The sequence below is a fragment of the Psittacula echo genome, assembly GCF_963264785.1.
Source record: "Psittacula echo genome assembly, chromosome: 2".
Classification (NCBI taxonomy): domain Eukaryota; kingdom Metazoa; phylum Chordata; class Aves; order Psittaciformes; family Psittacidae; genus Psittacula; species Psittacula echo.
This window is the reverse complement of record NC_137737.1, coordinates 134,529,261-134,557,252: the sequence shown is the minus strand read 5'-3', so window position 1 is coordinate 134,557,252 and position 27,992 is coordinate 134,529,261. Positions and strand designations below refer to the sequence as shown.

General features: G+C 38.4%; 1 protein-coding gene across 1 annotated transcript; it reads left to right on the top strand.

Moving 5' to 3' along the window:
• Window positions 1-78: 78 nt before the first annotated feature.
• Window positions 79-27,261, top strand: NBN (nibrin; the record flags this gene model as incomplete). Its single annotated transcript, XM_080611790.1, has 16 exons — window positions 79-109; window positions 1,800-1,933; window positions 6,426-6,571; window positions 7,732-7,891; window positions 8,315-8,418; window positions 13,119-13,236; window positions 13,516-13,706; window positions 14,752-14,852; window positions 17,068-17,209; window positions 17,639-17,902; window positions 18,179-18,644; window positions 19,926-19,997; window positions 21,651-21,810; window positions 22,852-22,961; window positions 24,010-24,059; window positions 27,231-27,261. The coding sequence occupies 16 exons, from the start codon at window positions 79-81 to the stop codon at window positions 27,259-27,261; spliced, it is 2,280 nt and encodes a 759-aa protein (XP_080467916.1).
• Between the last annotated feature and the right edge of the window lie 731 nt (window positions 27,262-27,992).

Here is a 27,992-nt window from a genome sequence, read left to right as displayed (position 1 = left end):
CTGCGTCGCCGCGGCACGCCGGGGACACTGACCGGAGCCCCCCCGGTGCAGTGAGGCTTCCGGGGTCCGCTGTCTAGGATGTGGAAGCTGGTGCCCGCCGCGGGAACAGGTGAGGGAACGGCAGAGCCCGGAGGGCTGGGCCCGGGCCCCGCGGGCGCCGGCCCTTCCCCAGCCTGTGCGTGTGCGGGTCCTCGGCCTGGGGGCGCCTCCCGGTCTCAGGTTCGCATCCCGCGGCGGCCCGTGAGGCCGGAAGCTGCCTTTCCGTAATGTGGGCGCCGGGAGCCGGTGGTTCGGCTTCCACGGTGATCTGCAGTCCGGCTTGCTTGTCTGTGCTCCTCGGGCAGCGCTGTGTTGGCCCGGTGTGGGCCGGCTGTGGTGGAAGTCCTCTGCTCCGGGCTTTCGTTCAGGGCTGACCCTCCGATATTCCCTTGGGCGCTGCGGACGGCAGCTCCCTTTAAATTTAACAGTTTTTTTTTGTCTGCCAACCCGTGTAGGGTGTCTTCAGGTGTTGCTGCAGCAAGTGTAGCAGGTCACAGAGCACTGCTTTAACATACCTGAGGAGTTGATCTCTGAGGCAGAAGTCAAACCTCAGGAGTCTCTAAGGTTGACAACTTCCCTTTCAGAGAAGTTGTCTAAATACTGTGTTGATGCTTCAAGGACCAAGCATTGAATTTGAGACATCATGTTTCTTGGATGCAGAGTTCTGAAACTGAATTGCCACTGTGCCTTTTTTCATCCGTTCCCTTATCCATAGGAGCTTTGATACACTGATAACTTTGACAATGGGTATTGTATAATATACAGTTTTCTTCTTGACTTAAATGTTTTTCTGTCTGTATGGCAAGTAGTCCTATCACAACTTCATCTGCTCTTTATTTCCTGTTTCATTGGAAGTGAATTTTGGATGTTTAGTTTAACTGCTAGTGGGGTAGTACCTAATCACATTGAAATGAACTGAGTTATCTCTTACTGCCTGGAAAACTCTTGAGGAAGAGCCAAAACAGTGGGATTGTCGTTGTGTTCAGGACAATCATTTCTGTGCAGTTCACGTTTGGAAAGTTACTTGCCCAAGGTTGTTAAGTAGAACTTAATCTGTAGTTATTAATTAATTTTCATCAATAACCATTTCGGATTTTGACGAGTAGGTAACACACGCCTTTTGGATGTCATCACTGAAAGCCACTATGTGGTGGATACCAATGAATCATGCTGGATACCACCATAATGGATACCAAGAATGAGCTAAAGCGTATGTTAGAGACTCAACTTACTAAGTGACAGTTTGATTTACATTGCAGATCTTTTTACATTCATTAAGAGGACATTCTCCTCTGAACCTCTTAATATGCTATGTAAATAGATTATGTACCCTCAAAAAATTATGTACCTTTAAAATGTGTTTTGGAAAAGCTATCTTACATAGTAATCTTTTTTTGACTTCTCTATGTAGCACTTCTGTGTGTAACACGTAATATTCAAGAACTAATACAAGAGAAAAGTTAAGCAGCAGAGCATTAATAAAAACATGTCCTTAAATTCATGCTGCCACGTTAACTGCTTTATTATAAAATGTAACTTTTTATAATGGACAAAGCAAGAGAGAGGGGAAGAAAAGAAATTTTGTCTGCAAACTAAATGGGTAGTTTAAGTCAGCCTAATAAATGATGCATGACAAAGTTGAGTTTCACATATACAACATATATGCAACATACATAAACTTTTGAATGTTTACTAAGTACTTAGGGTATTTTGGTTATTTTTTCTACATTAATATTTTTCTGTCTCCTGTTTGTTTTTAGGAGAGCCGTATCGACTTTTGAGTGGTACAGAATATGTTGTTGGACGCAAAAACTGTGCAATTTTAATTCAGCATGATATGTCCATCAGTCGAAGTCATGCGGTTCTGACAGTAAGTCATCCTGGAACAACCACTGTAAGTAGCATTTTACTGCACTATCAGTATGCTGTGTGGATAATTCAGTCTGCTGTGGCCATACATACTCTCATTACAATCTCACTGATGTTTTATGCTTGTAGTAGAGCCACTGATCATCTGTCTTTTGGGTTTGTTTTTTGTTTTCCTCAGGGTTGCTTCCCTATGTTGAGAAATTTATTGGCATAATTCTACTGATTCAAGCTCCCTTTTATCCCAGAGTGAAGATTCAGTAGGAATTTATATTAAAATAATCATAGCAGGGAAATTATCCTATTAAATTCATTACATGGTTAAGTTTTAGGTCTTGGTTCTGAAAAGTGCTTCAATTAACTTACTGCAGCCTTAGTTCTTGTTTCATTCCATTCTGTATTTGCTTAGGGGACTGAAAAAAATGTCCAAAGAGCGCTTAGCAATTTACTATTACTCACAGAGAAGAGAAGGGTGCATGGAGACCTCATAGCAGCCTTCCAGTATCTGAAGGGGGCCTATGAGGATGCTGGGGAGGGACTCCTCATTAGGGACTGTAGTGATAGGACAAGGGGTAACGAGTTGAAACTTAAGCTGGAGAAATTTAGATTGGGTATAAGGAGGAAGTTCTTTACTGAGAGGGTGGTGAGGCACTGGAATGGGTTGCCCAAGGAGGTTGTGAATGCTCCATCCCTGGTGGTGTTCAAGGCCAGCTTGGACAGAGCCTTGGGTGGCATGGTTTAGTGTGAGGTGTTGCTGCCCATGGCAGGGGGATTGGAACTAAATGATCTTGGAGTCCTTTCCAACCCTAACTATTCTATGATTCTGTGATTCTATGTGCTGCAATGTTTATGGACATTTTGGAGCCAGTCAGCAGGAATTTCATTTATGTAACTTGTTGAGGTTTAAGCCAGTCGGCAAGTCAGCCAAGCAGTTTCTACTCCCCCCCACCCCCCCAGAGGGATGGGGAGGAGAATCGAAAGAATGCAACTCCCATGGGTTGAGATAAAAACAGTCCAGTAACTAAGGTATAACACAAATCACTACTGCTACCACCAATAATAATAATGATAAAGGAAATAACAAGGGAAGAGAATACGATACTGCCTGCCAGAAATGAGCCTGACAGAGAAGAGGACATGCCCTTCTGGGTAACTCCCAGTTACATCCTCGGGCATGACGCGCTGTGGTATGGAATATCTCTTTGGCTAGTTTGGGTCAGGTGTCCTGTCCTTGCTTCCTCCCGGCTTCTCCTCCTTCCTGGCAGAGCATGAGACTCACAAAGTCCTTGGTCAGGGTAAGCATTGTGACCAGCAACTGAAAACATCGGCTTTATCAGTATTATTCCCAGGCCGAAAGCCAAAACCACAGCGCTGCACCAGCTACTAAGAAGGAGAAAAACTGACTGCTGCTGCTGAACCCAGGACAGTAACTGTACATAGAGTTTGAAGTTAAATACATGAAATTTATTTGTCATTTTAATATTCCAAATAATGTATAACTGTATGTCAAAATTTCCATAAAAACAAGCCGGTAGTACTTGTTGAACCATTTGGGAAATACAACAGTGTCTCACCTCTTCTTGAGCTATGCTGGTGTCAGCATCCCTTGCAGCTTGTGGAAGATTAGCAGCGCTCAAGGATGGGAGTGAGGGAAGGTGACTTGGGCACCTATGCCAGGGCTGATAGGAACAGCCTCACGCTCACAGGCCCTTGTTCTCATGGGAGACTTCAACCACCCTGACATCTGCTGGAGTGAAGGCACGGACCGGCACAAGCAATCCAGGAGGTTCCTCAGTTGTGCGGAAGACAACTTCCTTCTGCAAGTAATAGAGGAGCCGACAAGGAGAGGTGCCATGCTTGACCTCGTGCTCACCAACAGGGAAGGGCTGGTTGGAAATGTGACGCTCCAGGGCAGCCTTGGTTGCAGTGACCACAAGATGGTCGAATTCGAGATCCTCGGGACAGTGAGAAGAGCGTGCAGCAAGCTCACTGCCCTGGACTTCAAGAGAGCAGACTTTGGCCTCTTCAGGAGCCTGCTTAGTAAGGTTCCATGGGATATAGCCCTAGAGGGCAGGGGGGCCCAAGACTCTTGGTTGTTATTCAAGGATCACCTGCTCCAAGCTCAGGAATGTTGCATCCCAACTAGAAGGAAGTGCAGCAGGAGGGCCGGGAAACCTCCATGGGTGGATAAGGAGCTGCTCAGGAAAATTCAAAGGAAAAAAGAGGCTTATAGAAGGTGGAAGCAGGGACAAGCGGCCTGGGAAGAACACAGGGATGCTGTCCGGGAAGCTAGGGACCAGGTGAGGAAGACTAAGGCCCAGTTAGAATTGAACTTGGCTGGGGATGTTAAGGATAACAGGAAGGGATTCTATAGGTACGTAGCGAGTAAAAGACAGACTAGGGACAACGTAGGCCCCCTTTGGAAGATATCGGGAGAACTGGCTACCCAGGATTTGGAGAAGGCTGAGGTTCTTAATGACTTCTTTGCCTCGGTCTTCACTTGCAAAGTCTCTGACCGCACCACCCAAGTCTTGGAAGGCGAACGCAGGGACTGTGAGAATGAAGACCCTAGGCCCACTGTAGGAGAGGATCTGGTTCGAAAGCATCTTAAAAACCTAAACGCACACAAGTCCATGGGACCTGATGACATCCATCCGCGGGTCCTGAAGGAGCTGGCGGATGAAGTTGCTAAGCCACTGGCCATCGTATTTGAAATATCATAGCAGTCAGGTGAAGTTCCCGACGACTGGAAGAAGGGAAATATAACCCCCATTTTCAAGAAGGGGAAAATGGATGACCCGGGGAATTACAGACCAGTCAGTCTCACCTCTGTGCCTGGCAAACTCTTGGAGCAGAGTCTCCTGGAAGGCATGCTAAGGCACATGAAAAACAAGGAGGTGGTTGGTGACAGCCAGCATGGCTTCACTAAGGGGAAATCCTGCCTGACCACTTTGGTGGCCTTCTATGATGGGGCTACGAAACTGATGGACAGGGGCAGAGCAGTTGACGTCATCTACCTGGACTTGTGCAAAGCATTTGAGGCTGTCCCACATGATATCCTTGTCTCTAAATTGGAGAGACATCAATTTGATGGGTGGACCACTCGGTGGATGAAGAACTGTCTGGATGGCCGCACGCAAAGAGTTGTGGTCAATGGCTCGATGTCCGGCTGGAGACTGGTAACAAGTGGTGTCCCTCAGGGATCGGTGTTGGGACCGGTCTTATTCAACATCTTTGTCGGTGACATGGACAGTGGGATTGAGTGCGCCCTCAGCAAGTTTGCCGATGACACCAAGCTGTGTGGTTCGGTTGATACGCCAGAGGGAAGGGATGCCATCCAGAGGGACCTTGACAGGCTTGTGAGGTGGGCTGATGCCAGCCTTATGAAGTTTAACCATGCCAAGTGCAAGGTCCTACACCTGTGTCGGAGCAATCCCAGGCACAGCTACAGATTGGGCAGAGAAGAGATTCAGAGCAGCCCTGCAGAGAAGGACTTGGGGGTGTTGGTCGATGAAAAAATGAACATGAGCTGGCAGTGTGTACTCGCAGCCCAGAAAGCCAAGCGTATCCTGGGCTGCACCAAAAGCAGCATGACCAGCAGGTCGAAGGAGGTGATCCTGCCCCTCTACTCTGCTCTCGTGAGACCTCACTTGGAGTATTGTGTGCAGTTCTGGTGTCCTCAACATAAAAAGGACATGGAACTGTTGGAACAAGTCCAGAGGAGGGCCACGAGGATGATCAGGGGACTGGAGCACCTCCCGTATGAAGATAGGCTGAGAAAGTTGGGGCTGTTGAGCCTGGAGAAGAGAAGGCTGCGTGGAGACCTCATAGCAGCCTTTCGGTATCTGAAGGGGGCCTACAAGGATGCTGGGGATGGACTATTCATCAGGGACTGTAGTGACAGGACAAGGGGTAATGGGTTCAAACTTAAACAGGGGAAGTTTAGATTGGATCTAAGGAAGAAATTCTTTCCTGAGAGGGTGGTGAGGCACTGGAATGGGTTTGCCAGGGAGGTTGTGAATGCTCCATCCTTGGCGGTGTCCAAGGCCAGGTTGGATGAGGCCTTGGGTGACATGGTTTAGTGTGAGGTGTCCCTGCCCATGGCAGGGGGGTTGGAACTAGATGATCTTAAGGTCCTTTCTAACCCTAACTATTCTATGATTCTATGAATGGTAGGTAAAAGCATCAATAATAAATCTCAGAGCCTTGCTAAACTGCACTAGCAGAGGCTTTGGCCTGGCAAATGATAGCTTGCACAGCTTACAGAAAAACTCAGTGTGAGAAGCAGAGAAGTTGTGAAGCTAAAAATGTGTGTATTTTCTCTCATTCCTTCGCTGTGAAAGCAAGAAGATGTGTAATGAGGTAGCCAGCCACATTGTCCAGAATCTTTCTTTAGGATGGTATTTTGTAGACTTTTTGTTACTCATCTACTGGTTTGATCCATAATGGTGATAACCTCTTTATGATAAAACTGTCTCATTCTGATAAACTATAGCAGCTTATTTGTATTTCATTTTCAGAGCCAGTCTGTCTCAGTCCCTGTATTAACAGTAACAGATACATCCAAGTATGGTACCTTTGTTAATGGCTCAAAACTCAGTGGCCCTTCAGTGTCTTTGCAGTCTGGTGACAGAATCAACTTTGGAGTCCTTGAGAGCAAGTTTAGGTAAGTGCTTTGATTCTAAAATATCAAATAGAAAATTGCAGTTTTCAAAAAGAGTATTTTAGCACATCATACAACTTGGCAAGTGATGCAACAGTGTTGAATTTAGAAAGCAAAGGAGTTGAGTAATATTTTGCCTGTGTTCCACACCTCCTTTTGCAACAGTTTTCTTTTACATATTTTTATAATATATTTTGACACTAAGATGTTAAATTGTTCGTAGTAAAGCACTGGCAATTTAGAAGATGATATATCACATACAGTGAGTGTTTTCAGGCTATTTTAGGTAAAGAACAAAATCCTATAATATAAAAGATTCTAAAGAAGAGATGAAAGTTTAGCATAGAGATACAGCTTGTCGGAGCCCTTGTTAGCTGCTGATAACGTAATGAGAAAAGAACTGACATAGCTGTAGGGTGTTTTGTGCCACACTAGCCATTGAACGCTTGTTGCTGTGATGTATGCCTGCATTCTCTTTAGTGAATCCAACTTGTTAATTTTTCAAATTTTACATGGTATCCAGTGCTATCTATTTAAATCTACGAAGCACTCCTTGAAATGTCAGGTAAACAGAACAAAATCTAATGATCAGTAAAATCAGCATTAAAGCAACCAGAAATTGTCTTTGTTCCTTGAAATTTGACTCATTTGTTTCAGTGCTGCTGGCATTATTTGATAGAAATTCCCCTCCATTTATTACAATAAATTGTTTTTGAGTTTTTGAACTTCTACAACACTTAGATTTTTTTATTTTTTTTTTAAATACTAATCTATTTGTGGACTGTTTTGTTGAGCATACTTTTGCCTTTGGAAGCGCACACTCGATTTCTTCTAATATTCCCTGACCTTGCGGTATTGTTGAAGCAGTAATTTTATGTGATGTCTGTGAAAGATTCGGAAGTCTTTAGAAATATTTCAGTCAAATTGTTATGTTTTCTGGATAAGAATCAGTATTTAGTTTCTTTGGGAAATTTTAAAGCCGTCTTTGGGCTAAGTAAGAGTATGGGGAGAGGGGGGAAAGGGCTGTGGCTTGTGTTTTTTTGTTGTTGGGTCTTTTTTTTCTCCCTTCAGATTTCCCTGAGACACAAACGTAATAGTTAAATCAGCTTTGTTCATCATGATTGGCTGAAATAACTACAGCAATTTTCTCTTGTTTTTTGCAGAGTAGAGTATGAACCTTTGGTTGTCTGCTCCTCATGTTTAGATGTAGCTCAGAAAACTGCCTTAAATCAAGCCATCCAGCAGCTTGGAGGCCTTGTTGTGAATGAATGGACAAAAGACTGTACTCACCTTGTAATGGTATCAGTAAAAGTTACTGTTAAGGTATGCTGAAGCTTTTACATATTGATGGCATTGCTTTGCCATATTCCCACAGATGCAAATTAAATTCTAGACCTGTTCAAGATTTACCCCTACAAAGCTACAAAACCAACTCTTCCAGATTTAGAAAGAGGAGTATGTTGCTGAAATATTGGAGGGGAAGAAAATCAAACAAGCAGATTTTGAAGACCTTTACTGATTTTCATCAGTTGCCTTCTACATTTTCATAACTTTGGTCAAGACAGCAATTAAAAGCTAGGCTGTTAGAAATTAAACCATCCTGGTTTTCAGTAGCAAAAATCAGTATTGTTCTATTTGTTTGTGTGACGTTTTGCACATCTAAGATCTTAAAAACCTAGTGTCAGTTGAACCATATTCTAGCTGAACTTTTCACATAGAGTAATGGTATATTTTCTGCCTTTTCAGACTATATGTGCTCTGATTTGTGGTCGGCCAATTATAAAACCAGAGTTTTTTGTTGAATTAATCAAAGCTATTCAGTCCAGACAACAGTTGCCGAATCATAAAAGGTAAGTATCATGTTTTCAGTGGCACAGATTAAATTTACGTGATGTAGATTATAAAGTAACTACACATTTATCTGATGATGTTTGGCAGAATATGTGATTTACAGTAACTTTACTTGTGGAAGAATGCTTAATAATGACACATATTTTAATATTCAGGCAACATTCTTGCTCTTATTCCTAGAGTATATAGAATGAGCTCTTGGAATTGACTGTACGCTTAGAGGTGTTACTAGCTCTAAATAGGAACTTGTTTTGTTGATATATTTGAAGCAGCATTTAAACTCTTGGGTGTTTAAATGATACAAGGTATATCTTGGTGATACAGTAACATAATTTCTTTCATAAAAATATAATTTTCTTTATGTCAAGCTTATTTCATTATGTAGACATAATTTCCCACTACACAGTTACTCAGTTTACTGTAAACTTTGGTTAAGACGGAGTTAGCCTGGCCATTGACTTCCCTGGAATAGCAGGGGGTTTTAGTTGTCTGTTAAGAGGTGAAGTAAGACTAATGTGCGTTGGTCTTCACTATATGAGAATAAAACACTCATTGTTTCCATGCTTAAATTAGCTTGGAATTCTTACTTTGGAGTAAGTATTGCAAAATATTCCCTTTTGGTTATTTTCTCTGGGTAGAAAAGTGTAAAATAATCCTGTTAAGGTATGTAAGAATTTCATCTGAGCCTGTATTGCTACTATTTTTACCTTGAAAAGGGAGGCAGTTTTGTTTTGGGTTGGTTGGTTTTGTACGAACACATGATTTATGTGGGTGAGAAGTTTCCATTGTGTATTTTTAAAAGGTAAACTGCATTGGTAGCTATTTGTTTTGTTGGTTTTGGATTTTTGGTTTTTTTTGGGGGGGGGTTGTTTTGGGTTTTTTTATTTTCTGGGTGTGGGGTTTTTTTGTTGTTGTGTGTTTTTTTGTTTTTTTTTTAACTGCTTCTATTCTTTGCATGTTTTGGAAGATACTGCGAAATGAAATATGTAATGAGTGGACATTGTAAGAGTACTTGGCATTTGAAAATAACGTTGAACTTTTAATGCCAGTTAACAGGGAGAAAATTCTGTGAAAATCATTTAAATGCTTTCAAGATACTATGACTTTTCTGGGTGTGTTCTTTAACCAATTGAATGCTGGACTCCAGACATTTGAGTTGGGGAAAATAAGTGTTGAAGCATAGAATCACTGTTGGTTTTACATATGTATGGATATACATGCATAAATATGTGTTAGGGCGTAGCAGTTTATTTTCTTTAGTGGGTTTGATGATAGCCGATGCTAGAATAGTTTGAAGAACCAGGGTGACATGGAAAAGGGCTCCATGAAATAGAACTGGATGGATATGTTTCCCTTAGATATTTTTGCTAACTGTTAAGACCTTTAGAGGAATTGAGTTGACTATACTGCTAGTGTCACTAACATTTATCCATTATGTAGCTTTCCAAGAGAGAGTTCTGAATCAAGCTAAATGAGGCAGCTGGTGTAATACACACATCTATATTTAAAATAATTGCAGTATTTTGGACAGGTGATACTTTTAAGATGTAGTTGGGGGGAAGATACTGAAAATTGTTTTAGCAGCTCTTTGCATTCTCTTTTCAAAAACACTTTTAACTTTCACAGGGAATCTCTACATTTGCATTGTAGCTAGAGCTGACCTGAGCTTCTACACCCACAAGACACTGAACAACTTGGGGCAGTACTAGTTTGGATATGAAATAAGAAAGGTGTATTGATGTGGTAATGCAGGGTGACACTGTTAATTAAATCTTGATTACTACTGTAGATTTGACCTCTCAACAATCTGAGAGCAATATAATCTTAAAGCTCAAAAATCAGACTTCACAGAATTGCAAACCTGCAGTTCTCATATCAGTGTGGGCCTTCTTACTTGAGGCTTTTTATGGTGAAGTGTATTACCCCAGTCTTCTGGTAGTCTTTGATAACTTATGCAATAAAGAACAATAACTGAAGACTTTGCTAATGGCTGCATAAGTGCAGCCCTGTATGAAATGACGTATTTTATTACAGCAGACCAGTGTAAATTGTGCAAGGCTTTGAAAAAGTAGGGAAGTAACTAAGCCTTTAACTCACCAAGACTCAAAATCTACTTATTGAAAGATTTAAGACTGTAGAAGGTCTTTTCTGAGTAACTGTGTTACTGTTCAAAGCTTATGGGGAGAGAGTACACGAAACACTTCAGACTCCTAAATGGAAAAAGATTGTGTTGCCTTTTGAGCTTATATCAGCATTAGATAAAGAGTTTCAAAGGAAAATCAAACATTTCTTTGAGGAGATGATCAGTTAAAGTTTCCTGCTGAAATTAAAAAACAGCTTTGAAATGTATTTATAGGGGAACTACAGTCAAGTTCCAAATTCCAGTCAAGTTCCAAATTCTAATTGGAAACTGCTGTTGCTCCCTTTTTTTATTCATCCTTTGGTCTTTAAATGTTACTTTATTCCCTGTATTTATCTTAGGTTAGTAACTGTCTTCACAGGACTCAGAAGTCTGGCCTGGTATCTAAAATCTGAGTTGCCCTGTTTCTTATGTTTGGTAGACTTTATCAGATCTATTTCAGTGCAACAGCATTTTTGTAAACAGAGTTGAACAGGTTACTGAGACTTATCAAATACTTATTTTTCAAAACTTGATGGTTTCAGGCTGGTTTATTTCCATTATGTATGTAAAGCTTCAGGAATTGATTGTGAAAAACACAAAAGAACAAAGATTACTTAAAATTAACTAATTACTTAGTACATCTTAGACTATCATAATTGAATTATGTAATTAAATGCAGTAGTAAATTTACATATTTATTCTTATGTTCAGCTATAAGGTGACTATTCAGTGTCTGAAGAATGTTTATATGTTTACAAATGGTGCATTTTTTCAGAAACTTAAACATTTCGGCATTTCTTGGAGTATGTTTCTTCGTTAGAACCTGCTAATCTTTGCATAAATTGGGAAAGAAGAAAGATATGTATGTGTATGTATGTAAACCTGTATAAATGTAATTTATTGTGCTGTTAAACCAGATTTTGGGGCTGTGTTTTAGCCTTTTTTTTTTTTTTTTTTTTTCCCTGCATAGTAGTATGAAAAGGATGTGTTGGTTGATGAGAAAATGAACATGAGCCGGCAGTGTGCGCTCGCAGCCCAGAAAGCCAACCGTATCCTGGGCTGCATCATAAGGAGTGTGACTAGCAGGTTGAAGGAGGTGATCCTGCCCCTCTACTCTGCTCTCATGAGACCTCACTTGGAGTATTGTGTGCAGTTCTGGTGCCCTCAACATAAAAAGGACATGGAACTGTTGGAACAAGTCCAGAGCGGGGCCACGAGGATGATGAGGGGACTGGATCACCTCCCATATGAAGATAGGCTGAGAAAGTTGGGGCTGTTCAGCCTGGAGAAGAGAAGGCTGCGTGGAGACCTCATAGCAGCCTTCCAGTATCTGAAGGGGGGGAATAGGGATGCTGGGGAGGGACTATTCATTAGGGACTGCAGTGACAGGACAAGGGGTAATGGGTTCAAACTTCAACAGGGGAAGTTTAGATTGGGTATAAGGATGAAGTTCTTTACTGAGAGGGTGGTGAGGCACTGGAATGGGTTGCCCAGGGAAGTTGTGAATGCTCCATCCCTGGCAGTGTTCAAGGCCAGCTTGGACAGAGCCTTGGGTGGCATGGTTTAGTGCGAGGTGTCCCTGCCCATGGCAGGGGGATTGGAACTTGATGATCTTAAGGTCCTTTCGAACCCTAACTACTCTATGGTTCTATGATTCTATGTAAAATCAGCAGTCACAATAGAGATAAGTAGTTCTGTGACCAGCCAGTATACATATATAAGCTGCTGATCGAGTATAGACATTAGCGCAGTATGAATAAAATTGACCTATGGTTTCCCTTTTTTCTAGCGTGTGCCTTCACCTTGCTCTGTCAGAGCTGCTGTAGTAGGGAATATGTGGTTCAAATACCCTGTAAATTACTATCCTGAAACTATCAGTTAGATGCTTGTCTTAACTCTAGAGGTTTTATGACGTGGGCATGCTATCGTTAACTGGAGCTGACATCACAGGCTGTGACAAAAATGAGAATTTCACTTCTGCCTAATCAGTTCCCCAGCAGAAATCGTGGTCACTTTTCTTTTTATTAGACAAAACAATTGAGAGTCTTCAGGGTGAGCCAGTTCAGTTCTCTATCCCACCAGCTAGAGAAGTGTACTTATTTTCTGTTATTTTAGTAGGCTGTTGTCCACTGTGGTGGATTTCTTGATCCAGTAGAAGGGGAGGAGAGTGGCTGTTCCTACTTGAAGAGTAGAGCAAGCAGGACAGCTAATTTTGTGTGGAGTTTCAGTATTAGCTAGAATAAGCGCAGAATGAGATTGCAGTCTTATTTGTTAGTATTGTTAGTGGAAAATGTGCACATGTGTACAACAGATACTTAAAGTGGATAGGTTGAATATGTTCCTAAAAGTATTTTCCTCTCAGTTACCAAAGTGGAAAGTCTTGGTCTTAGCTTAGATAATGAGAAGTTAGAGGCTCTGTTTCTTCTTAACATTCTCTTGAAAGAAAAATATTTGTAGAAATAGTTTTAACACAGAAAATATTTTAACTTAAGAGCTTTACTCTAAAGCAAAAAGGACGATGAATTGGTGCAGATAGGTAAATCTGAATTTTGTAACTTTAATTTTCTGTTCTTGCAGTTTTTATCCTCCAGTTGAAGAGCCTTCCATTGGCACTGAAAAACTGGATTTGTCTGAGCGTCAGGAAAGAAAAAAAATATTCAATGGAAGAACTTTTGTATTTCTAACTGCCAAGCAGGTAATGGGGCTTTACATTGCAAAAAAATTTTGGAGGAGTAACTAAGCCCAGACTTCATTCTGTTCTCTGTGAATTTACACTGTTTCTGGGTTCATCAGGGGAAAAGGATTTCTATGTGTTTATCTTCTTGCAGTACAATGGCCTAAGCAAGATGAAATACAGGGGGAGAAACAGAGCACATCACTTCTGCGTTAGTGCATCAGTGATAAGCATTATGCTGATACTTTTAAATTGATTGCATTTCAAGGTTTTATTTTTGTATTTGCATTCCCTTTTCAGCACAAGAAACTGGGTCCAGCAGTTATTCTTGGAGGCGGGGAAGCAAAGTTAATGACAGAAGGAAGAAAAGAAACATCTTTACTAGTTTCTCCTGATGTTTGTGTTGTTGATGTGATGTTGACAAACTCTCAGATCCCAGGATCTGACTCCATGAGAAACTGGACTGACTCCGTTCTGACTGTCTTGCAAAGGTGCAGCATTGTTCTCCTGTACTTCAGAATTTCTGCAGAGATTTAGTCGTTGTGTTTGCATACATAAAGCGGGCATTTTTTTCATTGCTTTAAGTATTTAGCATAGTAACTAAAATTTCTTCAAGCAGGAAAGAAAGGACTTGGCAGGTTTTTTTAGGATTTAATGAGTGTTTTGTAGGGTTTTTTGTGTTGGTGCTTGGGTTTGTTTTGTTTTCCTTGTTCGAAGGATCCAGTTCTATAAAAAATTAATTGTAATGAAGCTGCTTTGAAATTACAGACAGCAAGTGCATTTTCTTCTACTATCGAAAATAAGTTAAAAATATATTTTAAGAATGGAAAATAGGTCATCTGTTTTTTTGATAAATATACATACCTATTTCACAAGAAACATGAAATGGCACCTTGAGGTCATGTGGTTTGTTGCTGTCTAATTATTTGCATGCAGTGTTTCTGAAGAGCAGCTTCTGTTTAACGAAAATCAGTTTTTGTTCTGGTGGTAAGTTTTGTTAGAGAAGGCAGGCCATTTTATTAAAACAATGAAAGAAAACAAGAACCCAGTACTTAATACATAAACCTAGTTGCCCTGAATTTTCTTGCTGATTAAGAGAAAGCTGTACTTTAGCTCTTCTCATGGCTATAGTACAGAAGAGGTGGGGGTGTGTGCCTGACTAAGTTCTAAGAGATGATCATATCTTTCAAGTCAGTTTCACATTCACACACATTTTTTAATCAAATGTAGAGCACAGTTGGGTAGATGCTCAGAAATCAGGTAGGGAGAGATACATTGGCCAGATTACTGAAACTGGACAGTGACTACAGCAGCAACTGGAAGTTCATATGTAGAGGACATGGGTATAATGATGGATAATTATGCTGACTTACTGTATCGTGAAAAATTGTAGTGTAGACTATTTTTTGACAGGAAGAGTGGAATATCTTGTGCTTTGTCATATCTATTCCCATTTGTCTATTCATTTTTGAATCTGTATTGAGAAACAGGGTTGGGTTTTTTTTTTCTGTCTTTATTTTATTTGTATATTAACAGCAAGGATCTCAGGGCTATTCCAGAGGCAGAAATTGGATTGGCAGTTCTCTTCATGTCTACAGAAAAATTCTGCAACCCTCAAAAGCAGCTTGGTAACAAAGGTAATTGGAAGAAGAGTAGTAATAGTTTAACAGCGTTAAAGGAGCAGTATTTCTCTTTGTACTGGGGCATCAACTGGTAATGTTCTTTTGTTTTGCAAGATCACTAAAATAGAATGACACTGTGAAAAATGTATACAGATCTGAAGAGGTAATTGTTTTTTAATGGTCTTGCAATAAACTGCAATGACTATCATATGACTCTTTAAATAAAAAAAGTAGGAGATCTAAAATTAGCATGAAAAGCAGACACATTGTACATTGATCGTTAAAGGAAAGATACCTTAAAACAATCTTCTGAAGTTCATGTTTTTAATGGCCACTGAACCAATATGTATGTGGTAGTTTAGATTCCATGCTGTTGTCTTTCATGAAAATACTGGGGTAATAGGGAAATAAAAGATGAGTGTTAGAAATGGAGAGAACAGAATTAATTTGTAAATCTGTTTGTTTTTCCCTTCTCCTCCTCCCCTGCCACAGAAAGGAATTTGCTTCAGGAAAATTCAACCACCCCCACCCAGTAAAACCAAACATAATCTTGGCATAAGAAGTAAAAACAATGAGAAATGATTGCCACATTTACTAAAGTAATAGTTTGAGGGTGGACATTCCAAGTCGTGACTTGAAACGTAAACATATTTACTAATACAATAGTAATAAAAATCTCTAGGACACAAAAAGAGGTTTTTTTTGTTTAATGCTCTTTTCATGCTTCCTCCAAAATTGTTACTCTCTAGTTTGTTTCAGTAAAATTGTTCTTCTGTTCTACAAAGTGTTGCAACAGGTAGCAAATTCTACAATTAAAAATAAAATAACAAAACCCTATAGATTTGTCTTTACATATAGGAACATTATTTACTCAAAAGTGTATTATGAGTAGAGAAAGATACACGTGCGGTAAACAGAGAGCTCTGAAAAATAGTTTGGTTGATCATATCCTTGTATAAATAACTTGTATATGATTGTCTATCCATTTAGTTTAGAAAGCAATACAACATAAATTAATTCTCAGGTTCAGTTTAAAGATACTGAGCCTGCAGATACCTGAAATAATCAGAAATGCTGATTCTTGTTTCTAGTCTGAATGATAGGACAGATAAAAGCTGTCTGAGTGAATTGTGTAAAAGATTGAATATCAGGCATTTAAAGGTGTCTGTGTTTACAGTTTATTTGCTAAGAGGAAACAAATGCTGGTGTTTGGGAGTTGCAACTTCCACGTATATGTTTCAAATCAAAGGGATTGTAAACAAGAGTTTTTCCTCAGTTCTTGTTTCAGAACAAATAGCAACATACAGTAACATGTAGTTGCTCAAGGAGGAGATGTGTATCTATGGGTGTTTTATTCCTCTATAGGTTACAACATTAGGAAAACCTGTCCATGGCAGGGGGTTGGAACTAGATGATCTTAAGGTCATTTCCAACCCTAACTATTCTACGATTCTAAAAAATTAATAAATGAATGTGTAGAGAATGGATTACCTGAAATTATAATATATCATCGTCTTGATCAGAATGAGATGTGGGAAGAATGTAAAGGGCAAGGGCTAAGAGATGAGTAGTAATTAAAAATGTAACTAGAAGCACGATGGGACATGCTGAAATAGTAAATGTTAGTGTCCTTTGACTTGGAGAAGACGTTAAGTATATGAAGACAAGGACATATGAAACAGAAGATAATGTAAAAGATGTTAACTGTGCTCTTCTTTTTGTTATACAGAGAAATAATGATAACAGCAGATGATGTTTTAAGATAATCCCCTTACTATAGGGATTATGAGAAGTTGTGTGTAGAAGACAGTTATCCTAAATTATTTTGATAGCAAATAATCTCAAATATAATAATCACATGTTAAAGATCAGGAGTTTTGTGCTCTGACAGTTGTGTATAAAATATATATTGCATGATTTATTATGTTATATCCATATTAATCATGATTTCCCATTGTGCTTCATTTTTATTTAAGAAAAAAATCCTTTACTTCATTCAGTGGAATATTTAACTAAATCTGAATCCCATAATATGGTCCTTTAGATCTGTTTTTTTTCAGTTGTGTTTTCTTTTTAATTAATAGATCTGCTTAATTATTTTATTAAAATTGCTTTAAGACCATTTTACAAAAATCTCACCAGATGAGTTACCAATGTGTGATATAACACATGCAAAGAAACACCAATTTGATACTAACCTTTTAATTCTTCTCTTGTGTTGATCTTGCAGTTGTAACTGAAAGTACTCATGCATCAGCTGTTGTGGGGCAAGCCGTTTCTCAGAGTTTGATTGTGGATGAAACCATAATGGTAGCTGCTGCAAATGACAGCACAGCGTATGTGGCTGATACAGAAATAGAAGACCAGACATGGTAAAGTATTTTTGGAAACAGTTTCTAAGCTAATACTTGCAAATAAAGCAATCTTTTGTGACAGAGGAACTGTATCACTGCCAATGGACAAAGATACATGGTGTCAGAAATGGCACTTACTAAATAGCTTCAATTTGTCTGCAGTGAGATTTCTGCAGAAAATGTAGGACTTACATGACTCGGATACAAATGTATTTACTGCTTACCTGATTTGACGGTCTTAACTATTAGAAATTTTCAAGCCATGTCACAATTATAAAAATATATTTATCATGATGGATTTTACAATTTGTTTTTAGCACACCTGCATTTTTTACAAGTACATTCAAAGTACAGGTACAGCTTTTTTTCTTTTAAATGGTATTCTGCAGTGTATCTCTTTGGTATCTTCTTATGTGTTCACTTAATGCTTTTTTCTCTTTAAAGTAGTATGGAGATAGACAATACTCCCCAGATGGATAGACGAGGAAAGATGGCTTTCCAGAATATAACTGCCATAAAGAAAAACCCTAGCACCAGTGGCAGCTTAAATGCAGGAACATCAACATCTAGAAAGAACAGAACATCTGGGTTTAGTCAAAAAAGTCATCCTGTCTCACCATCTAAAAGTTCAGAAGCTGTTAAACCTAGTGAGTGTGCTTCACATCACCGGTCTAACTCCATTATGAATTACTTCCAAGTAGCTAGAAAAAGGTATGTTGAAATGTTCTAGACATCGTTTCCCTTATTGTTATATTGGTGCTGTTTTGGTTAATAATTTTAATTCAAGGGGTGTACATTTAACTCAAAATAAAAAGGTAATTTTTGATCAGCTTTCTAGAATGGCAAGCTTTTCCTCAAGGGTACTTATGTTCAAATCTCATAATGTGGTCACTAAAAGCCTGGGAAGCTGTTATGTTGCAAATGCAGCTAGTTACATTCACAAATGCTTTTATAATTTCTTTCTTTTGTAAATACTTTCTGGTTAAGGGAAAGAGCTGAAGAAGGAGGAGAAACATCTGTAGCCAAACTATCAAAACTGGAGGAAAGGTCATTGCCTGTTCCCAAGTTCGCTGAACCCTCAGTTTCATCAGTGCAGAACAGTGAAGCAGAGAGGCATCAGAAGGAAAATAACATCCTGGACCTAAGCCCGATCTTTGCATTAGAAGACACAGGTATAAAGGTTGTGAGGGAAAGTGCCAAACTGACAAGTGATAAAACCAACACTAAAACTGCTTCTAGTGAAAAGCATGCATCAAAGAAGAGAAAGGAGTTAGACGATTTATCTGAAGATACAGAGGCACTAGAAATTGTGTTTGGAAGCAGAGAGCTAGACTGGGAAGGTCAAATGGCAGATCATGACCAGGAAGCTCAGAGAAAGAAAAAATTCTTGGAAACCAAAGGAAGCAGGATTCAAGAAGTTAATGTAAAGCAGAGAGAGGAGAATAAAATATTGGTAAGTTACATTCTTCTTGTGACTAATCTTGAACTGTGTTGGAAGGATGCAGATATATCCTTTAAGGATGAGGCTGCTTGGCATACAGGAAGTGGCTTTGTAAAGTTCGTTTGCTTAAACCCCTCAAATCACTCTGAAATAAAAATTGCCATGATATATCTATTACATGTGAATGCTGCAGTGTAACACTTCGGGGCATAGTTTATATGTGAATTGAAAGCTGCTTGTATTCTAATGCTTTTCCTCTCTTTTTGCTTGAAGTACTGTGGGTAGAACAGCAGAATATATCACTGGTCCAAGGAAAAGTTCTTGTATGTTGTTGTTAATTATAACATTGATATTTATACAGAAATAATAATTATATTACCTTTATGTAATGGATTTTCTGAAGAAATTGTCAGTTGACGTTTTGAGTTACCAAAGAAGTGTCCATCATCTTTCGAGTCAGAATCTCTAGATGTCATGTGAAAGATTATTAAAATTCCTGCATGAGTCAATTCAAACCACTAATATCCTCTTAAAAAACCCCACCACCAACAAAAGAAGAAAACAAAGCCAAACAAAACCAAAACACAGCTTGTAATTCGCTTTCTTGATTATTTCTCTTGTTTTGAGAATAAGGCAATTTTTTAAGAGAAATGAAGAAAACAATGGATTTTGAGTTAACACTAGCCACTTCATGGAAAAAAGCAAAAGCAGGTTTGTAGAAGAAAACAGCGTGGAGAGCTGTGGCAGAGTAGACTATTAACAATGCAGAAGGGAATAAGAGACAAGGACTAGGTTTTAAAATTTGCTTATTTAAAAAATATGTATATGTTAAAGCTTCCCATACTATCAGCATAAAGCTGATCTGACTTTTTCAACCACTGAAAATAATTTATGAAGGGCAAATCTGGTTTTAAACTGTGTGAGGAACCTGCAGAATGCTTTCCTGTCCTAGTAATGAAATGTCCTTCCTGCACACATGTACACTTAACATGTGAAATTGAAAATGCTACTTTTTATATTTAAAAGCTTTTGCAATATTATCCACAGCCTGGCAGAACTTTGAAGATTGTACGTATGGACAAAACTTGCTACTCGTATAAGAAAAAGATGTGAGAAAAATAAAAGAAAACCCCACAACTGTTACAGTATACATAAAATCATAAAAATTTAAAGTGCAATTTCTTTTCTGTATAAATATATTTAAATATAAATATATTTATTTGAAAATGCTTATTCTACTGCATAGAGCAGAAAACAATTTTATGTAATTAAATTTGTATTTTAATCAAATAGGAGGAAGAGGTATTTGGATCAGTTCTAACTCCAGAAATGAAAAGTGAGTTCAAACAACAGTCACCGGTCTTGGTAAGAAACCATTGTAAGTTTGAACAGCAGACTTTGAGAAGCATTAAGAAAATGGATCAAAATTTTGCTTTCAAGAACAGTTGTGGATTCTGTAAAGGAGGTTCTGAGGATTGTACTCCTGAGAATAACCATATGTAAATTTGAATAGTACAGTCTATATTATTGACTGTGAAGGGACAGAGCGAAGTGTAGTTCATCTGCATGCTTGCGTAATGGCATTTGCATGAATACTTAAGGTGACTGAAACTACAGAAACCTAATTTAATTGTATTAACCCTTCAATGTGGTTAATACTTGTACTGATGTTTTTCTTAGGTTACTGCTTAAAGACCAGACAAGAATTTAATCTTGTTTGCTCCAAGGAGATGAACCACTGAAAAAACCAGATGTAATATACACTGATTAACAGTAAATAGTATGCTAGCTTTGTTAGAGGTGAGATGAATGAAGGGGAAAATTGCTGGGAATGGCACTGGGGCAGAGGGGAGGGAGACTAAATGAAACTGAAATGGAAAGATTCTGAAGAGATAAATAAAGTTGAGTGTAGCCACTGAGCAAGTGGCAGGATCACACCTTGTCATGTACATACAAGAAATCAGCCCAAGAAGAGGGAATGCTGTGCAGGGGTACCGAAGTGCAGGATCAGCTCACATTAAGGGACTTTTAGTTTATACTTTACTATAAAACAGCCGTACTGCATCTGGGCTGGAGCTGTCTATGAAGATGGTTTAACAGTATTTGTGAACTTGTCCTGTACTCAGACTTCCTTTATAATCCACATAGGTCTAGCTCCAGGCAGCAAAGTGTGCATGCAAACTTGCTGGCATACGAGATTTTCTCATGTACAAGAAAAACTTGCTTCATTAATCAGATCGAGCTTACACCCTAAAGTTGGCTGTCCTGGGTTCAGCAATAGCAGTTATTTTTCTCCTTCTTAGTAGCTGGTGCAGTGCTGTGGTTTTGACTTTAGCCTGAGAACAACACTGATAACACACCAATAGTTTTAGTTCTTGTTAAGTAATGTTTACTCCACTCAAGGACTTTTCAGTGTCATGCTCTGCCAGTGAGGAGGGGCACGGGAAGCTGGGAAGAAGCAGGGACAGGACACCTGACCTGAACTAACCAAAGGGGTATTCCATACCACAGCATGTCATGCCCAGTGTATGAAGATGTTTGACTTTGTTGTCCGTGGAGCTATCTGGAGTTTCCATTAAAGTAAGCATACTTGGTTAGTCCAGGTTAGAGGCAAGGTGGAGAGGAGGAAAGAAGTTATTCTTAGATACTAGATAAATAAAAATAAAACAAAAAATTTCTTACTTGAAGTTTTATCTGGAAGTAAAATCCTAGTGCAGTGAGATACACTGACTTCATTATTATTACTGCAATTCTTAGTGATGCTGTCTTTTGAGCAGGTGTAAATACAAGAGAAATTTACTGAGCTCCCAGCTGTATTGGTGATATATGAGGAGACTGAGAAATAAATCCATCTTCTTGGCTTTTAGCACTACTGCATCTTCCCCTTGCCCTTTTGTTATCCTAACTTTTGCCTCAGCTGTGCTCATGATTATATCCTTCTCTAAAGTTTATACTGCTAGATACGCTGCATATCTCTTTATACACTTGAAATGCTTTTTCCTTTTCTTCCCACCTAAGAACCACAACAAAATGCAAGATGACTCCAGCAATCTTCCTAGCAGACTTCTGTTGACTGAGTTTAGATCATTGGTTGTCAGCCGTCCAAGACAGACCAGTCAGCTTACTGGAAATACCAGCTATGAGGGAAAGAAAAATTTCAAATTGTTCAAAAAGGTTGGTGTGTATTTGAAGTGGTCGCAAGATGGCACTATTTAAAAGTACTAGAAAGGTTTGCCTTGAGGTTGTAGAAATGTATTAGGAACGTTTGGGGGTTTCTTAAATTGATAGTAACTGCAGAAAGAAACAATTTAAATACTGTATTATACTGTTAACAAATATTTTTCTAACTGACTGAAGAAGTACCAGGCTAACAGAGACTTACCTCATGCTAGATTATTTAGAGACTTGTACTCTCTATTTCAAGCTGTTACTTGGAATAAGGTGTTAAGTGATGGCTACCATCTCCCAAAAGCTAGCAAGTTGACTTCTCCAAACACCGTATGTTAAAATACACATGTTTATACATATGCTGTGTATAAAGCATAATATATGCTTTAAGATGTTTCAGAATCTTGCATTTTATCTAGTAAATCTTGGATTTTAAATGGAACTAAATCTAATATCTTACAACAGTAAGATCTATTGCTTGCTTGGATCCTGAGGATAATTTGAAGAGTCCTAGTGTTCAGTGTAAGAATACCACTTCAGCTCATACTAAAAAATAATGTATAAAAAAAGGCATAAGATTACTAGAAATGCATTTCAGTAAAATACTGTGTAGAGAGTGAGAGTCACACAATACAGCTTCCAGCTTTCTGGGAGTATGCTCTCATTTTTAGATAACATTTTGAATTTCTAATAGTATTTTCTTTTCCACCATTTTGTAAGAGATGTTTATGCATTCTATGATAAAATAGAATCTATCAGTAAAAATCAGTTTATAATGTTTTCAAACTCCATTTAATGTACTATGACTTATTTAGCACATGTAACTTGTCAGCTATTTTTTTTCTTTCAGTAAAATGAGGGTGTTAATAGCTGTCTGTAAATGCTTTTTTGCTTCAGTCTCTCTTAAATTTGGTCTCTGATAAATGTTATTCAAAGGAAGACTGACTTCCTTCTGTGATATCTGAATAGACTTTCTGAATTTGTTAAAACAGACCTTTTACTTGTAGTGTGGGTTGCCTTGTATTGTAAGACTTTATTGTCTGACAGGTAGCTTATCCAGGGGCCGGACAACTTCCCTACATTATTGGAAGGTCAGATTTGATTGCTCACCAGGCTAAAAAGAATTCAGAGCTAGAAGAGTGGTTAAGGCAAGAAATGGAGGTAAGGAATTAATTCTTGAAGATGGTAAACCAAAAACTTGTTGTATGTAAGTGCTCATGCCAGCCTCTGGTCATTACTGAAATACTTCTGAACTTTATTTTTTAAATAAAACCTCAGCTGTCCACAGATGCTCATAGGAGTATACACATTAGAAAAGTTACTGGAAGTCAGAGGTCAGTGGTAAACTCATCTTTTTGCTGATTATTTGAATTCACTTTATATGCAACAGTCATATAATCAGAAATACTGATTTAAAGCAAAATCAGTGACCTAAGAGAGAATTTTTTTTTGTTTTGTTTTCTAATAAGAAAAGCAGTATAGAAACTTGTAACTTCTAAAAACGTGACAGGGAGCTGGAAAAAACTTCACTGTGGTTAGCTGTGTTCAAATTGTTATGAAGTACAGCTGATACTTTACTCATAAATGGAACAGAATATACCTGAGTAAAATTCAGTTGGAGTATACTGAAGAAATAAGAATAAATAATAGTTTTTCTACTGCAAAAATCTTCACCTTTTTTATGTAGAAGTTGTAAATAAATTTTGTCATTGCAGTTCTCTGGCACTTTGATTTTCCAATAGTTTCTTTATAAATACTTGCTGATAAATCATATTCTGTTTCCAGAGCCCAATTAAGATCCCATCACATCAACACTTTCTGATTATCTCCCCCCCGCCTTTTTTTTTCTTAATCCTTGGCTATAGATAACACTAATTAAAATTCTCTTTATGCACCAATACTCAGATTAAAAAGTCCACTATTTCTACATACATGCTTAAAATCCAAACCCCATATTTCTGACCAAAGATGCTATCTTGTACAAACTACTACATTCCGTAAGTTGGTAGTGGTAGCCAAACTTGAGTAGTGAAATACGTTACTTAATGTGAATATGCACTAAATAGAGAAACATAAAATATAATATAAATGCTTAGAGAAAACTTATTTCTTCAGGAAAAACTGTGTTAATGCAGTAATGTATTGTTTTTCTGTATTGTTTATTAGTTTAATCTTTAACATCAAATATTGAATAAATTTATTTTCTCAGGAACAGAACCGACATGCAAGAGAAGAATCACTTGCTGATGATCTCTTTAGGTAAAAGTGTTATGTTTGTACTTAGAAAATGTGTATTTTTTCTGTATCTATTGTTGGGCAAATTCTGATTTTATAGAAAACTGCTTTGACTATTATTTTCAAAATTCCATGGGTTCCCATCTATGGAATATATCCAAGTGATTCAGCTTCTCTCAAATTCTTTTTATGCCTTAAACTTTCAATTTCATTCATACTTGCTACAATTTTTTGGTAAGAACATTCTGAAACAAAAATGTTGCTACTTCCTGGCTCATATGCACAAGCTTGATTGTTCACAAAGGCTGAAAGAGATTCCAGGGTCAGACTTTCTGCCATTAGTGTTTGCTAGAGCCTAATGAAGTGTTTTGGTCTTACGATTAAGCCAGTCATGTGAACCGTGAAGAGGAAATGATGGGGTCTGCCACTCTTTCATTTTGGCCATGGCACTTGCCCGTCCCTGTGCTCAGTCACTTGAGGGAGCTAAAGCAACAGAACATTAGATGTGTGAACAAGTGATGGGCAGGGCTTTTTTTTTTTTTTTTTTTTTTTTTTAATCTTTGAAGTAATGATTTACAGAATTTGAAACAAAAATTAAAAACAAAACCCCAAAACAACCCCTAAGTGAATCCTTCAGTATGGCCCCTCTGTGTCCCTTATGTTTGAGACCTTCAGCTGCTTTCAAATCCATTCACAATGAAAAAGCTCCTACCTTAGAAACTCCCTCAGTGCCTTAACATCTTCCTGGTTTTCAAACCGAGGAGAAGAGGTATTTTTACACCAATCATTCTATGCTCTTGACAGAGTACTAGAGTCACTAATTCTGTCTTAATCAGTGCTTATCTCACAGGAGTTTGAGAGATTTCTTTGGGAGGTCCAGGTTCACTTTAATGTTTGCTATTGCTTCTTGCCATAAGTTGTTACATTTGCCTCCAAAAGACTGTCTGTTTCAGCAGTTTCGTTTCAATAACCCTCAGTTCAGTTGTCTACTGCTTTCCCTAATCTCTCTTTTGAAAGAATGAATCATCCTATTCAGTCGAGTTCCTGTCCGGTTACTTTGACTGTAATCCTAATTTAATTATATATGACCCATTTCTAATTAGAAAAGTTCTAGTCTAAGTTCTGCATCTGCAATAGAGCCTTTAAATATCTGTCAGTTATGAAGACAGTTATAAAAATGTGGTGCAGCTTGATTGCTGTGTTCACAATATCTGGTCCGAATATTTTAATTAATTTTAGCCTTTCAGAACACAGCAGTGGAAAATTAGATAATTTGCAAGCATTCATGCTTAAAGTTTTTACCTCATCTCCAGTCAATTTAGGATAGTTTTACTTATAGAAGTTTCCACAGTCAGAAATATTAAACCACACAATTTAATGTTCAGCAGTTTGTAACCTTCTTCTAATTTTGTCTTTCATTCTGAGTCAAACAACATGGCATAATGCTAATATTAACAGCTAAAATTTCCCATGAAAACTGCATTTGAAGATTAGAAGGATTCATGCAGTATTCCAAGTAAAGATGAGCTAGAAAGAAAAGCTGTGCCCTCAACTGCTGCTCTTGAATACAGAGAGAGAGGAGGAAGGAAAAGTAGTATTGTACTAAGACTACAGATAAATGTATTATGTTCAGTAACAGCCCTTTGTATTCTTCACTCCCTGTTCCCAACAAGGTCTTGTTTCTTTGTGCATTCAGTAGTGGAATCTCTGGAGTCCTTTTTCCATTTCAGGCCACAGGCACTGTACATTTTCTTTTCTCTGGCTATGTCCTTTGGTTTCTTTTTCTCTGGAAAACATTATCCAGGCTTCATTTGACATGGAAGATGGCTGGAGGTGAGGTGTCAGTGTCAGCATCTCCATAGACAGTCGCAGACAGGGCTGAAACTGGTGGGTGGTGTCCTGATGGCAGATTTTCATCGTGCATCATCCTCTTCTCCTATCTGCTTATCTTTCCCCCTTCTCTTTCCCTGCCCCCTGCCTCCCAAAATAGGATTTGGTGCCCAGGACGTATTTAAATGTTCAAGCTAATGTGTTACAATGCTATAGGAATTAATTCAAAGAAATGCATTAAGATTTAATGTGAGGATCTCATTTTGTTTAGCAAAGATTTCATTATTTTTTAGTTTTTATGTGAAGAAACAATCGATCACTGTTTGACTTTTTACCTGCCAAGTGTTTGACTAACACTAAAAATTGAGCATTCAGGTAGGAAAATGTGTATGACAAGGGTGGTTTTTGTCAAAATCTGTATCAAAGAAAAATGTTAATGCATATCAGCGTGTAAAGCCATTCAGAAAACCTTATTGCTTTGTCAATTAACAGTTAATAATAAAGCATTTCTTTCAGAGGGCACACATTTAATTTTTGCCAGAAATCTGAGTTGTGTAACAACAGCAGTGACTTCTAATACCTTTCTAGTTATGTGGTGATGTAATTTGGCTCACAAGTTGTCACATTTTCCTGTGTAAGCAAAAATAGTCTTGATGAATGAAAGCAGAATTAGTGGAAGTAAAACTTCTGATCATTCAGTTGTATCCATAAGTTAATCATGCACAAATAGAAAACACATCAGAATTTCAAAGAAGTGACACAGGATTTGGGGAGATGAAGTACAAATGGAGAGAAAGAGAAAGCCAAGGGATAGCAGTGTCAAGCAGAATCAAACTGTAAGCATATTGCAGTAAATCAATTAACCATTTAGTATATCCAGAAAGTAGATCTGAATTACTAACAGTTGGTAAGATGCTGTATAAAAGGGAAGGTAAGGCAAGGAATGGCTTTATGTAGGAGTAGGAAGTAGCAAAAGGGGTTTTGTCTGAATGAGTTGTGGCCAAATGTTGTACATTACTGTGGACATACATTCACATGTGAATATATACCCTCCCCTCCGTTATTTAAGAAACTTTATGTTGGGACATTAAGAGCTTGGAGAAACTCATGCATCAGATTTAAGGATTTTAAGTAGCTAGAAAGTCAGTGAAAATTTTAGTAAAGGTTACCTCTAGTTCATGCACAGGTTACACATCCTTCAATCAAATTGTAGCAACAGTAGTTAATTCTAGAAGTGTAGTCAGGGGAAGGCCTGAACAGTGACCAATTCCTTGTTCTGCATATATAATAAAGCTATTTATATCTGATCATTAACTTTGAATATTATGAAGTTTTACTTGTGACAAATTTTCTTTTTTCTTGCAGATATGATCCTAATGTGAAAAGGCGAAGATAAATTGTGACCTGAATTTACAATGATTCTGTAGCAAAATCAGCTTTCTGCTCCTTAGGTTTGCTGGTTACACAATGTAGTACATACCTATCTGTGGCCATCTGAACTATCTATTACTCCAAGTCTTGTTTTTAAGTCTTCCCTTTATTAAAGAAAGATAAAAGTTTCTTTCACTGCTTGGTACTAATGGATTGCCTGTTTTCAAGACCTTAACCTTGTTTCCTCTTGAGAGGGGAGGGCATTGTGGGGATTTCCACAGTAGTACTGGGGACAAAAAAAGGGAGTATTGGCACTTGGCTGAACATACATCCAGTATATGTTCCTGCTTTGGGTCCACCTTGAGGGTGTGTAATGGGTGATAATTTGGCTTCTAATTAAGTTACATCTGCTGACTGATTGATGAGAGGCCTGTGGATGAGTGAACCTCAGCCTTTTGCTTTTTCAACATGAAGTATCTGAGATAGGTGATAAAGGACATGATTACACGATCTAAGTCTTGGGAGTCTGAACATCAGTTAATTACATCAGTATTTGCCTTACTCCTGGAACTATTACATTAGCTTGACCTGATGTTTCCTTTATTTTCTGAAACATACTGTTGTGGGCTCACCTCGGTAGCCACTTGCTCTACTCAGCAGGATGGGGGAAGAGAATCAGAAGGGTGAAAGTGGGAAAACTCATGGGTTGACATAAAGACAGTTTTACAGGCAAAGCAAAAGCTGTGAGCACAAGCA